The following is a 15,483-nucleotide window of genomic DNA, read 5'->3' as shown; positions in this document are numbered from 1 at the left end:
GCATGCATGGGACTTCTTCATTCTGGATGTCAACAGTTATGTGAGATGAATCCCACTCAAAGGTAGGTGGTGTCATGCTCAACAATAATAATAAGCTTCAAAACCTACCAGAATAGATTTGATCTTGCTAGTATATAGCAGGGGATTGCTTCAGCAGTCATCTACTTAATACCAAAACTCCTACACCTATTTCTATGATAGGAATCATACACTTTAACTCTTTCTTTAAAAAATACTTCTATAAATTAAGCTTTTGGAGGACTGTGTGAATAAAGAAGTCATTCCACTGCATTGCAGGGTAAAGATTTGTAAGGTATATACCATCCTAATCTGTGCAAACCTCTCAATTTTCCAATGCCAAGATTGAATTACTAGTTACTTTTGTGCCAAGTCAGTGCAGAAAGTCTACCTCTAGCAGTACTCCATGGTGACTCCATTACTTCAAACAAAAAACAAAGACTGATAAGCAGTAGCATGGGGTCACAGATTAATTGAACTACACAATGGGGTGCATAATGTAGAAGGGGACCTGAGCTATGTATTCCAGTTATATTAGGCTCCCATGGTTTTCAAGACAGAAAGAGAAGTAGTGGTCTTGGAAATCAACCCCTCTTCAGTTAAGAAGATACAGTCATGCACTCCATTAGTGTAATTTAAAGCTTTAGGATGGGAGCTGACACAGGTACTTTCCCTTTGTTAATAACTTTTCAATACAGTCCATGTGCTCTCAGCTACATTGCCCACTTGTAGAGTTATCACCCTAACCACATCTAACCTCTCATCTTGTTTGTATTGGTTGTAGAGTTTGAGTTCAGTGTCATTTTTCCTTCCTTCTTTCCTTCCTTGAACAGTAATTTCTAATTGTGTGAGAACTAAGGGGAAAACATGAAAGAGAATAAGAAACTGTTTCTAAATATAAATTAGAAAATACGTTGTATAGAAGAGGCTTCATCTTGAAAAGTTAGTGAACAGTGAAGGTTTCACATTGGCTTTGATTTAGCTGAGATGCTAATGGGTGCTTTTTACTTCAGTTTATCACCTTGCTCTTTATGTTTTATTTTAGTGACAATAATAATAGCAAATTAGCCTTCCTCATTATGACAAAGTCTAGCCATACGGTACATTAGCTCCATATTTTCAATTTCCAGGTCGCTTCTGAGATTGTCAAGCAACATAATCAGCTGACATAAATTATCATAGCTCCAGTGATATTGCATAAATTATCATAGCTCTAGTGAATTATAGTTCCAGTGTCTCATCAGTGGCTGTAGGTGGTCTGTGTTATCACACTGCTCCACTAGATTCCTAATGCCTGCCTTGTCATCCTTGGCATGATCTGTTGCTGTTAGAAAGGGGTTCACTTATTCAGAATTTGAAATGTCCAAGTATTCCTCTGTGCTGGCTCTTATGTGTGGGTGTGCCTCTTTTCTGTGCATCTGTCAAACTCCCTTACCTGTTCTGCAGGGCTTTTAAAACCATAGGCTGCTCAATATTTTAAAAATACAGGATTTGTGTGGATTTTTCAGCAAAGTCAGGATTTTGACTTTCAGTCAAGGAATGCCATGTCACCATGTTGTCAAATGGGAGCTTCTAGAAACTGAGGCTTGTCTCATAGACTTGAATGAAATTTGCTGTCCTTCCTGCAGCACAATCTTTGCTAAATGGTTAGATCTTAAATTTCATCAGTATACACAAATAACATTTCAAGTGAAAGATATAGCAAAACTCTTAATTATTTGTCTGGTAATAGAAAGCTTACAATGGAAAAGTGCTCAAATCTTTTCTTAATTAAAATTTTAATTATTCATTGCTACTAGATATGTAAGTAGATGTGATTAAATGAAACATAAGTATTAATTTACAGAGGCAAATATCATAACCAAGAATTTTTTGGACTGTTACAAAGTACATACTTTCCATTTTCAATCTGCTATTGTTTTAGATATTTCAGGACTAACCAATGATGCTGGTTTTATTTCAAAGACTGCACACCACTCTCAACATATTATTTAAGCATATTATTTAAAAATAATATTTTATAAAACATATTATTTAAGCTCCATGCATAGCTGTCCTACATATTTGTGTTCTGCAAGGAATCTGACTTAAATAATTGTTTGTATATAATATTATTCCCAAGCCTACTGTTTTAGGGGAATAAAGCATACAAAGTTCTGAGCAACGTATTCCCTTAACTGTAGTTAGTGTTGATGCTCATTGTTGTAAGTAATGTCATTTTTGCTTGTGGGATCATACCTCTGGTACACAATGATTTGTGTACTAGATTTAAGATTTTGCACATACTAATGCTATTCATTATTTCATTTATCCTCAGGACAGTGATGTTGAGGCAATGGTCAAGTATTTGGAGAGTGTCCTGAATAACAGCTCATTGGGTAAGATGGTATCTCTTCTCTAAATGTGATAGGAGCACTTATTAATAGTCCTTATTCATCACAATCCAATTACTTCCATTTTGCAAAAGAACAACTCAAAAAAAGTGATCTTCTTAAAAATTGCTTCCTTAATCTACTGCACAGAAGTGTAAGTATGCCAAATACACTGTCATACACAATTAATTGCTTTTGTTGAAAATAATAGAATCATAAAACATGATGACCAGAGTTGTAGAATATCCTTTAAAAATTTGCATTACGTTTGCCTGCAGTGGGTTTGTAGAAGTAGAAAAGAGGGCAAAATTTATCTCTACACTTTAATGTTCTATGTTAATGTAAAAGAATAATACTCTGGTATTAGCCAAAACCAAACAGTGTCATTTAAAAAAAATAAATAAATCATAGTATTGAAGACACTCTTGGCTGCTGCTTTTTTTTTTTTTCAGTACAAAGAACATGAAGATACCTTTGAAAATTATTATATTAAAGAATTAAATTATGCTTTAATTATTAGAAAAACATCGGACTACTCTGTACTGAAACTTAAAGCCTTCCTCCAAGCTGAGCTAGTAATTAGGCTTGTGTGATCTGTTTTAAACAAATAAATCTGATGATAAGAGAGGAGTCTGTGAGGGTCCCTTTTATCTTTGTATGCTCAGTATCACTGAGGAGCTTTAAACATTTACTGTTTTAAGTTCTTCCAATGTCTAGCTACAAAGCTGAACAAACTATCTTTAAAATAAACTTAATGTATCTCCCATCTTATTAATGTGCATCTTAATTAGATGCACATATTAAATCCTATAAAACAGGATTATTTTTTTTTTTTAAGTCAGGATGTAAAATCTAGAAGTATCATATTTATCAACAAGGAATGGCTGTATCATAAAGAAAAGAGGTGTTGTTTTTGTTGTTTGGTTGGTTGGTTTTTGAAGTGAGAACAATTTACTCATTTTTCTTTAAAAAAGTCCATCTGTGATATGAAAAGATATTTCTGTTGTATTGTTCGAAGGAACTCTGCAAAATACATGGAGAACATTTTTTTAAACTTTTTGTTCTTTGTGGGATATCACAACTTTCTATATGAAAGATTTCTATGGTTCATATTTGTGAGAAGGAAGTGAGCATTTCACCAAAGGGAGAACATCTGAAGTTTAAACTTCCTGAACTAATTCATAGACACATTTCTGAAAATATTTAAAAACATACAGGTAAAAAAATATTACAAATATCTTGATCTTTCGGTAGCCAAAAAAAAATAGGTAATTGAATGTGAGATTCTGTACATACTATCTGCTCCTTTCCCTATTATTTTTGTTTCTGGATTTTTTGAATATTTTCCAACATCTTACATGAAATTCATAAGGCTAATTGTCCCCTTGGCCTTAGCTTAGTTTTCACATAACATACATGTATTGTCACATGTCACATAACATATATATTTGTCATGAATTTAGGGAGATGTAATCTCAAAGTCTTGTTATAGTCAAAAAGAAAATGCATCTACATGTAAAGCCAATAACTTTTTATTAGTCTTATTGAAATCTTAACAGTCTAATCAAAGAATTATTGTTAGTTCAGAATTAATAATTACATAAAAGAAAGATAAAGGAAACAAGTGAATGACTGCTACTGTAAGAAAAGCTCTTAATTTTAAATACATGCATTTCCTCCTAACTCCCACTTTGCTTGGTGCTATGCTCACCTTCCTGATGATCCTAACGCTGGTAGCTTCAGTCTGACATGTTGGGGGATGTGATGAGCCCTCAGCACCTGCAGTCCTTCACCAGAAATGGTGATCATGGTTACTTCCTCCACTTGGGATCATTTCTGTGTGTTTGCCAACATGCATTTATACCTCACTTTTCCTTCACTGGCCTGTAAATTCATGTCACATCAAAAATGTTATGTGCATTTTACATAATTTAGATGTTATCTCTGTTAACCCTAAAGCTAATTCTGCCCACTTCATCATCGGCATTTCTTCAGGAACTGGTGAGTTGTTTATAGCCATGGTGTCCCCAGTGCCAGCTCATGCCTCACCTCTTATAGTCCCATACCTAAAGCCTCGTCCCATGTTTCAACTTTTCAAGGTTTCTTCTGATGTATCGGGCATGTCTTTCTCTACATTTCTTCTTTAATTATGTTAGTTAAAAATATGTTATTCTACATGAATAAATGCTCATTATTAATTTAAAAACTGTGTTTGTACAATACAAAAATAAGTGGAAATAAATAAAAATAACCACAAGGTTATTAGAAGAACTGAAGTTACAGTTTAAGCAATTAAATCAGATCTCCCACCAGGCCAAGACAAGGTCAGACAAAGTCTGACATACCTTAGTGCTGAGGTCTTGCAAACCCAGGCCCAAGCCTGTGGCCTGGTACTAGCAGTAGCAATACCACCTTGCTGGGCTACAGACCCACATTATTGTAACAGCTACTCCTGAAAACAGTAGAAATTTCATTGCAGTAAGCTGGATGTAGAAGTTTGGCCTGGACAGAATTTCTCATAGCATTTTTCATTGTTAAAGGAATTATGAAAAAAACTATGTGCCATTTATAGCAGATCTTAGACAACATCTGAGTAGAGAAAAAACTAGATTTTTTTTTTTTTTTATGTCAGCAAGGGCTGTGATAAAGAGAATACAATAAATATGCATTGTTTTTCCACAGGTGAAGTTTCTTGTGTATAAAACCTCAGTACTGAATGGTAAAAGCCTGGGATTTTTTAAAGTAACTGAGTTTTCTCCCCAGGAGTTCCCACTGAATCACTGTGAATACCAGCACTTCAGTGCAGTACAAGGTTCATTTGGGGTTAGCTACACAGCTCTGTGGGGGGTAGATTTGAAATATCACAGTACATGCCGGTAAAGATTGAAAAACTGGGGAGATCCCAGAACAGAGCTTCAAAATGAAAGAAAGTTTGAAAAAACGTCTTTAAAATATACTAATATGCTTAGTTTAAAAGAGGAGAAAGTTAAGAGGCAATTTGGTCACTTTGTATTATTATAAATATTTTAAACTCAGGAAGATACATCTGTTTCTAAGGAGTTTTTTGATCTTGTAGAAAAAGGCATTGGAGGATCTTAATGTAGAAGTGAAAGCTGAAAAAAACAAATCCAAACTAGAAATGTATGATTCAGTGGATTTAATAGTTTCTTAACATATAATGACTTATCAAGAGATGCAAGAGATGTCTATCACCACTTACCGGGTTTTTAGTAGAAATGTAGGTAGGAATTCCTTTGGGACATAATGTATAGAAGTCTCATTGGCTAATCATAATCATCCTTTTTAACTGTATCTGTGAATAAATGTGAGGCACAGTATTTCTTTCCCTACAGAACCTTTCATCTTTTTTCCCTTAGACAGAGTGGAAAGGATGCAATGAGGGCCTTGAAAATGGCACTCTGACCCAAGAGGACAATTTTGCCCTATGTTCTTTTATGTTGTATTAGGCTAAAGACTGGGAGAGTATTCATCTTTTAAGCACGCTTAGAAAGTGCCAGTACTTGGTTTTAAAATATCAATGTTATTGTTGTTTTATTTGATTTTGTTTAAAGAATTAAGAATGATAAATTGCATAAAAATGCAAATAGTTACTTGGCCACTTTTTGAAGAAGCATAGTTACATGTTCTGTGTTGATGTATGGGTAGGCAAACTGCTGAAAGCTGGGTACAAAATATATTATTAATCAAGTAAATGCTTCTACGAAAATGCCTGTGATATAGAAGTTAGTGTGGGTTATGAATCATTCTAGAAAAAGTTTTGACGTTTTTCATAGCAACAATGTGAAAAGCTCTTAGTGGTTTTCACCGAGAACTCATTTTTTATGACTAACCACAGCTTTGCAGCATCCTACAATCTGTAGTCCTTTCAGCTACTTCACAGTACCCAGAAGATCATATTTAATGGACAGAAAGATAGATATTAGTTTGTATTTAGAGAGGAAGGTTTGTTTGGCCAACTGCCAATGTGGAGAGTAGACAAAATACGAATTATTTAGCCTGGAATACCGGGGGGGGGGGGGGGGGGGAAAGAAAAAAATAAGAAGGATGTCTTTAATAATGAAATGTCAGATGAGAGGGAGATAAAGTATTGTAGCAATAAATAGACTGAACCCACTAAGCAGAAAGAGTATGCTGAGCTCTTACCACAGTGATATATCCTGTAATAATAGTAATATCAGAATTTAGGTGGGGTCTGTTATTAAATATACTCTGTCTTGAAAGAAGGCAAAAATTACATTTTCCTTAGGCCATTGGTGCTCAGGGCAAAACTTTTTTTATTGTTTTTGAAGTCTGACAATGATATCAAAGCCCAAATCCTCACATCTGGACCCTAATTCTCTACCAACTCAACGAGTGAGCCATCCAGTAAGTCATGAACATCGCTTTGCAGTACTTGAAGCTTCCTCAGGGCCACTCAGTGGATATCTGAATTCTTCAGTGCTGCTAAAGTAATTGAATGCTTAAAGACCACATGTTAAAATGTATGGATACACATGTGGTATTAGAGTAAATCATCAGGAAATATATATATATATATATATTTTTTTTTTATGGTGTCTGAAGTTATTGGCTGGTCATAAGAACTGAGCTTGTCATTTTTTATCTTATCTATACCTCAATTGTAATACCAGACAACTATTAGCCATTAAGTGGTCAGAGAAGTTAAGAAAATATTTTAAAAAGTCAAACATTTTTTTCCGTAGCTAGACAATGGAGTCAGGAATCCATTTCTTCTGTAGTCTCTCTCCATGCCAGCTTCCTATGTTCACTTGTAAAGCTCTAAATCCAGCAGATGCTCACTGTGAGGGATTCAGTTGGGTCCTTCAGGATGGAAAGTTTACTCTCAGTGTTCAAATTTCTATGGTTGGGATCTATAACCATGTAAGATATAGGAGCTTAACTCCTGGGAAGGTTATGGTTATGCATGCACGAGAAGCCTTCAGTACTCTATGGGGGTGTCTGCATTGCTTATAGAGGAAAAGTAGCTGCAAACTCCTTCTGGCTGTACATGATCAATGTTAATGAAAATCAAGCTAAAACCCAGTGGAGTCCAAGATAAAAACCCCCTGCCAGGAGGGAAGAGTGTGTTCATGCTGACCAGGCATTGCGTTAACTTGTTTGTGTGACTTTTGGCTTATTCATACCCTATGCAGAGCCCTGCTGTGTCTGTTCAGAGCTTGGAAGTGTAATCCTAATACCAAATAATCTGCAACAAAAAAAAAAAAAAAGCTGCTTTGCTTGGTTTAGGAAGTGAAAGCTGAAAGCAGGATCTTTATTTTTCCAAATACAAATAAATGAAAGGAGTATGTTAAAGGGAAGGGAAGAACTAAGTGAAAAAAAAAAAAAAAAAGGACTGACATGGGAGAAAAATGAGCACAAGCTGGCCAGTAAATAAATTTTGGCTTGAAGTTGGAGGAGGGATTTTAGCCAGCAGGTCACAGTAAGGCTCTGAAATTGGCTTCCAATGGAGGCAGTAGGGGCAATAAATAAATAAATCACTAACTTGAACCTGAATGTTGGTCAGGTTAGGCAGGGGCTTGTGTGATGCAATGGTGACACAAAATTGTAGGATATTTGATCTGACAACCCTGACAGTCCTGTGTGACAGAGCAGATCTAGGTTCCTGTAGATGAAAACCATGGTCTTCTATGACTATTAGGTCATTAAATGTTGCAACGACCCACAAGGCAAGTGAAGTGAACAGAAAGTAGGGGGGGGAGAGGAGCATATGTATATTTCTCATATTCCTCATATGTATATATGTATGTTTGTATATATATACAAAGGATTTAAGGACTACCTTCGTCTGAAAGGAAAAGTGATGTCGTAAGTCAATTTACTGTCTGATTGGTAAAATACTGTCATTTTACATTTTAAGCAAGCCAAAGGAGAGACTTGCCTGTTAGGAAGATGGTTCTTTCTCTTACAAATAAGGGCAAGAACAATGGAGAAAAATAAATATTGTCCTAGTCAACTTCATTTTGTTGAATATTTATCAGTGCCAGCACTTCCTTGGGTAACTGTCTCTTCCGTTGTAATGTAATTCTTTGTATGCTACACAGCAGGAAAATTCGCATTACAATTTTGTTGCCTTTGAGCTATAAATCTACACGTCCCTAAGAAAGGAGTTGTTTTTAATAGGCATTTAATAATCTAATTCATCTTTAATTAATGTGGCACCTTGTGAGGAACAGGAATAGTCTTCCTCCTCCCGACTGCCCTTGACTCTGCAGTAGTGCTCAGGGGATGAAGGTGAATAAGGTTGTGTATCTGCATTGATTTGTAGGCTCGGGAACTGTCACCAGAGTGGCTCCAGGGACTCCCCAGGGATTCAGAGCTCTCAACAGCACTATGGCTGAGACCAAGCTGAAACGCATGAGGGAGTAAGTAACATATTTTTGTGTTACCAATATCTAGGGAAAGAGGGGGGATTTGAAAAACAGCAGAACACACTAAATAAAACCATGTGTTGCCCCCCCCCCAAAAAAAAAAACAACAAAACACACGTTGCTGCAACAACATGAAGTGGATGCTAAGCTATTCTTTCCAAACCAGATGCATACTTGCCTCAACAGAGGATGAAGGTTGACTGTCACTTCTGATTATTTTCTTATAATCTGCACAAGTATTGTCATCCTTTCCAGTATGTCTTCACTGCTGTCTAGATCATTCTCAACTTCTCTTTCTTTATTAGCTCAACTCATGCCCATAAATCAGTTGCTGATCTCCATGTTCCCATCATGTTTGCTCCTCCATCCACACTTCATTCTTGCATGGAAAGGCTAAGGTTTGTTTTTCATGATGATACGCTGTTTAAAACCAAATGTGATTGCTGCTGCCTTTGATTGTCAAATGAGACAAGGGAAGTTACATGTGTAGCTATCTTTGAAACTCTGTCTGATTGCTTTCATCATCATTAAAGCCCAAACTTTATTAATAAAGATTTCAGTGTCTCGGTAAAACAAAGATCCATGCTTCCTTTCTATAATGTACTGGTTAATTTATCTTGAGCATCTTCCAGTAAATTGTCAGTAATTTCTGGCCTTCCAAGATTTACTGCACCCTAACTTAGATACTTACCTGATAATCATAATGCTATGCATTATGTCTGAACTCAGGTTTTGTTTGCAGTGTTGCAACATTCAACTGATTTCAGATTGTAAGCTGTTTTAAAAAAAGGGCACTTCTCTGTGGTGTGGGTGGGCAGTGTCAGGTACGTGGTGCGTGTTGTCAGAATACAAGTGAGTCCAAACAGTTAATGCTGGTGGTTATTTGAGCTAGTCCACTTAAGAAAATTAATGCAACTGTAACAGCATGGATGCCAATCACTGTGTAAAATACATTAGAGTGCAAAATGCACCATGTATTGAAGAGAAATACCAATCAGATTTACTCCAGATAGAAGGTTTTCAGTGTTGTGGTATTTCAAGAAGCAGCTGTTCTTAGTGTTTCACTTCATGGCTTAGTCTTTACTGTGAAACCAGTCAGCAGGCTTCACAGTCTGGCAGCCTGATTCCTTTCCATTCTCTTTTCATGGGAAGTACTTTTAAAATCCAAAAACCCACATCATGTTACACCAGCTAGTTGCAAAGCGAATTTGTTTAGTCAAAATGCCCACCTGTCTTCCAGCCTTCACCTTGTGTTTTCAGAGTTACAGGATAAACCATTTGAACTTCATGGTCATCATCTTTAGGGCTCAGGTATGATTAAATTACTTTTATCAAAGTCTGTTTTTCAGTGCTGTTTCTCAGTTTTCAAAGTTTGTTGGTTCTGAGAGGATCAGCATGTAGCAGCAGTTAAATAATGAAAAAATTGGGAGTTCTGTTGTATGATCCTTTGGAAATGACATGCTTCAGCATAATTTATAAAACAGTCATATGCTGATGAAAAGGCTGATTAACTTCAGTAATTCACATTTAATGCATTAGACCTCACAGTTTTGGAACACTTTCATAGTCATTTAATTCCTGAATGAGAACAGTCAGCTGGGTGTGTGGGCCACAATGCCCACCCAGCTGGCATCTTGAGAACATCTGGCAGACTGTATCTGTGAGCCATACCTGTGAACCATTTTAAAATTAAATTTATTAAGAGAAAAAAATTGGGGGGTGGAGGAAGAGAGGGGTGAGGGGAGAAGGAAGAATGTTTTGGTTTTGCTTTTTTTTTTTTTTAAATAAGACTGCAGATCTCTTCTTGTGAACTATAATAGCTAGTTTAAAGAAGTCTATCAAAATATCTACTCAGGTTATTTTTCTTTCTTCTAGATATAGTATGGCTGTGTGATACCTGAATATCTAGATATCTAAATATCTAAAGGTGAGCTAGCATGCTTGAAAGTTAGAGTGTTAAGGAACAAGTGAGTGAGCACAGGCACGTTACCCAGTACACCCGTACACAAGGAGATCTTTTCAAATTCTCACACATGGCCAAACTGCATGTATAGCACAGTGGAGGACTTTTTAGTGGTAAGAAAGGAGTACATCTGAGTGCAGGATGATGCATGTAGCCTCAGCTGCTCTGTTCATTCCTCAGCAAAATTCACATGATGTGTTGTACTTCATCTGCACAGCAGAGCCACTTAGGCAAGGCTTAAATAATTTAGATTTGTGCTATTCAGTTTCACTCAGGAAACCATAGACTTATTTTGGGGTCTTGAGTTGACATCTTCTAATGAAAGAGAGAATATGTTTTTTCTTTGTTGTTGTTTCATAGGAAATGAGTAGCTGGAGTTCTTGCAAGGAAATGGGGAAGAGCAGTGGAAACAATGTGGAAGTGCAGAAATAGAAATATAAAAGTTTGGGATTGGCACCAACAACAATAGATGGTGATGAGCGAAACTCTTCTTTATGTCATGAATTGCTCAGAAAGTAATCATTATACCTAAATATTACAAATAACATTAACAAAAAAAAAAAAAGCTCTTTCATTAGCTCTGATAAAATGGTAGATTTGTATAAAATGAACATAAGGTTTAACAGCAAATGGGCCTTTAACTATTTTTGGCACGTGAATGATGTGGGCTTGCAAACAGCTGCAGCAGGACATTCTCCTGACAAGGTGTGATGTGCTCATTGCTTGAGTCATCACAGTGTGTTGCACTGAATGTGTTCTTTGACAGTGCAGAGAATTGCTGGATTTCAGAGTGCCAATTTAGGTAGCTTCAAGTGTATTCTTGTGCAGGTCTTCATACATATATTCATGTGAGAAGGTATCAGGAAGTTGTGCTAAAAGCCTTTACAGGAGTGTAGAAGGAAGCCACTGATGTTCTTGAATAAGGTAGGTAGGTGTCCTTCATCTCCTATTTTAAATAAAACAAGTTGCTCAGGGCTTAATCTATAGGCAGCCTGATAGTGTTTATGATACAGTCACCAGCTTCCTTCGCTTAAGTCCCTGAATGTTTCCTCTAACACCTTTTTTCCAATCCCTATTGCACACCCTGTTACAGCAGTTTGAATTGCTGTCCTCTCTGTAAAAGTTATGGTAAAATCACCTACTCTGGTGACAATCATTTCTAGCTTGTTATAATTGGTATCAGTATTCATTATAAAGTTTGTAGCAGCAGAAATTTAACTTTATCTTTCAAGTGTAGTTCATTCTCTCAGCAAAAATTTCTACCTCAGTGCTAACAATTTCAGTATTAGGATCTTCTACAGTGTTGATGAGAAATCTCAGTTTTTTGAACTAGTTCCTGCAAAGGTTATCTGAGCTTTTTCTTATTATGCTCCTTCACAGCTTTGCCTGCTAATGGTGGGAAGTCAGCCAAGTATATAAATCAGAGTTCTGTGACTCATATCCCTCATATTGGGTTTTTAGGCTTAGGAATCTTGTTAGATGCAGGAAACAGGAGGAGTATTTTCTGTCCTGGCCACCATCTCATTTTCATGGTGGTTCCTATTCCTGACAGTATTGCATGCTGCAGTCTAATAAGCTATACTCTCACATGCTATGTAGAGCCATATTGTCTTCACCACAGAGATAAATGAGGAAAAATTAGTGGCAGTTCCAGTGATGCTCCCCCACAGAGAATTTCCAACAATGCAACTCAGAAGAGAGCCACGCTGTTCTTCAGAAACAACTCCTGAAGCCAAGCATTTGTTTCCATCATATAAAATTGTTATACCACCTATTCCTTTTTTCATTTTCTATTTTTTTTTTCATTGAGGTTCATAAAGCTTGGTAAAGCCTTCTTTGCAAGATACCAGAAGCTTTGTTAGTACTAATTGCCTGGAAGATTGGCTTTGTCCCTAGGGAAAACCTAGAGAAGTTGTAGCAAATGCTGGCTTGCATTCTGCCAGTGTCTGAAAAGCTTGGAGGACAAAACCAAGTGCTTTCTTCAGTTATGAACTAACAGCACTGATAGCTGTTGTAGCTTATAACAGGCTAAAGAGGTCAAAATTCACATAAAAAGAAACAGACCCAGCACATTTAGATGTGTAACTGAAAATGCTTTTCTGCTTCTTTTCATCTTGCTGTGTCTTACTTCTTTCCAAGTATGTGACCACCTCAGATGGCTCTTCACAGCTCCGTGGAAAGTCTTACAATGCATGCTTGAGATCTGACTGCAGGGTTTCATGATCTAAAATGGAAAAGAGATGGTGAGAAATTAGACAGGTGTGTGCTGAAATTTGTGGAAAAGAAAAAGCCTTATTCAAGTTTTGGTACGGTGATTATATTCACAGTTTCACCTCCCTTTATTAAGTAGCATTTGTTTCCCAAGTGTCCAGTGAGTAGAGGCTTCCCTTTGAAGCCTTCTCATCACTGTAGTAAAAATTCATTTCTTGAGCTTTATAAAATGAGAATTTGTGTTTTACAGAGTAAGTCTGTTTGTTTTTTTTTTTTTTCATAATTGAATATCTATAGAATAAAATTTATGTCTTGTCCTCTCTGTCCTGAAAATACGAAAAGAAATAAAAATGTAGAAAATGCAGGAAAAAAAATGTTAGTACAGCATACTTTGTGCTCCTTTGTGGAGGTATCCATGAATACATACAATGAGTCATTTTAATAGCAGTGAACTTTAATATGCAATTTAGAATTCAATAAAATGCATGCCAGTAGAAGGAAAAGTCTTTTATGCCCCAATTTTTAAGTAAATTAAAATCCTTTAGCACAGCAGTAAGCACCTCTTAGTCAGTCCCTGAAGTCTTATACACAGCAGCACACCATGATCAGGCAAAAGGCTTCATCATCACCCGCTGAGTGTAAGTAAAGTTGTCTTTCAGAAGTCATAGAGGAAAGGCATTTAGTGATATTTTTATTCTATTCCTGTGAATGCTTATAACACTATTGGCTTAGACTCATGAGCTGTATGCATATATCCTTCTTTTGCTTGTGACATTGGCATCAAATGTATCATTCATCTTAAAAATTCAGAAAGAAAGGTCATCCTGAAGTGATTGAATAGGCAGTGGATATTCTGTAAGATTAGTAGTCCTAAAATGCCTAAAGCATAGAAGACTTTGTGTATGTTTATCTCCACATATTTTTGAAGTATTTCTGTAAAGAAACTATTTGATTTAGTGTTTTATTAGATGTTGGGTGGACCTTCATCAGGACCAACTCTGAGCCTACTGAAACTGTTTTAGTTATTGACATCACTGAAGATACCTTTAGGTGAAGCAAAATGCAGTAAATATAGAAAAGTTAATTGGGGTTTTAGACCAAAATTAAAAAATCACAGAGACCTTGATTGCTATTGACTGTCATGTTGAAGGAATCATGATGTAAATATGCATGAGGACTAAGATGTTTTCCTGCAGGCAAGAGACAAATTTGGTATTGTCATTGGCTGAGCTATGACTGATTTTTGCAGCCAGGTAGAGGATATTATTCTGGAGGATATTGATCCATGTTTTTGAGCATGAGATTTCCTCTTATACACACTTCAGCTACTCTGTTCAACACTCCGTTTTCTGGTAGTAATTTCTGTGTGGTGATCCCAAGACAGCTTACAGCATAATAGTAGCTTTTTGCTTTCTGTGGGCTAAGACAACATATTAGTATCATATTCATCGTCCTTGCCACAGATTTTCTCACACTTCATTTTCAAAGACCAGTCTCCATCTCTTAAGCATTTAGGGCGTGGTAGGGTCCTAATCTCCAGGACTCCTCTGGGATACTCTCCTGGTTCTTATTCAGTCTGCATGCACACAGCATTTTGTCCTCCCATCTAGAACAGTGTGATGCCAGGTATCCAGTTGCATCAAATCACATCTTCAAGATTAGAGTGGTAGGTCTGGAGAGAAGTGAAATTTTGTAAATCTTGGAAAACCCGTCATGTTCATTTAGACCTTGCCTAGCTTCCATACAGGAAATAAATAAAAATATTTGTTTAGATCCAATTTTCTCTAGAAATAGTTCATTACTAGTGGCTTCTCCTTTTCTGCCTAATACACGCAGAATCACACAGAGAGCAATGGCAAAATAATTAGCAAGCCTCAGATTTCACACCTGCAGGTTGAATGTGTGTTTCTGTGCTGTAACGGGACAGAAATTCTGCACTGTAATGAGACAGAAGTTCTGTACTGATAATTTGGAAATGATATTGTCTTTAAAATAGTCAAGAGCACTCATCCCACGTGCAGGGTATTATAATTGTTTGCCTTCAATTTTAGTGGCCTTTCAGGTTTAGGACCTATTATTATTCTCAAGAACGTTTCATCCTAGAGGTATCTGTTGGAAGGAAAAGACGGAAAGTTGTGCTAGTTCTCCAGTGCATCTGAGCTAAGTGAAAATTGCAAGTGATCCATAATTTGTTAGATGGGGATGTACTGATTATATAGATTGTAATGTGCAGCCCTGCCAGCTATGAGCAATGTAGGAACTGAACAGATGCTACTGACAAGTATTTGGCAGGAACAGTGTGTTTTTATCATTATTTTTGTTTGCTTTTGGAGATATTGTGTATGTATCTCTCCAGCCTGATGATTTTGGAAAGTGGGATTACATTTTGAAGTTGCAGGTCACTAATGCAAATGGTCTTGGAATTTTTACCCAGTCTGTAGAATAGGACGTGTGTTGGCTTCTCTGAAGTTGTCTCCAGTACAAAACCTTCAGCCATGTAGTGTAAATT

The 15,483-nt window shown here is 36.5% G+C and overlaps 1 protein-coding gene across 2 annotated transcripts in view; it reads left to right on the top strand.

Annotated features, from left to right (window-relative positions):
• Nucleotides 1-15,483, top strand: part of NEK11 (NIMA related kinase 11) — a 108,115-nt gene that overhangs the window by 81,348 nt on the left and 11,284 nt on the right. For both annotated transcript variants that reach the window (XM_027451142.3, XM_072033428.1), the window contains exons 14-15: nucleotides 2,336-2,396; nucleotides 8,698-8,794. In XM_027451142.3, the coding sequence (XP_027306943.1) occupies nucleotides 2,336-2,396; nucleotides 8,698-8,794 (158 nt within the window). The remainder of the gene's footprint in view (nucleotides 1-2,335; nucleotides 2,397-8,697; nucleotides 8,795-15,483) is intronic.

This window comes from Anas platyrhynchos, chromosome 2 (assembly GCF_047663525.1).
Source record: "Anas platyrhynchos isolate ZD024472 breed Pekin duck chromosome 2, IASCAAS_PekinDuck_T2T, whole genome shotgun sequence".
NCBI classification, from domain to species: domain Eukaryota; kingdom Metazoa; phylum Chordata; class Aves; order Anseriformes; family Anatidae; genus Anas; species Anas platyrhynchos.
The sequence above is the reverse complement of the archived record's forward strand: the minus strand, read 5'-3'. Positions and strand labels throughout refer to the sequence as shown.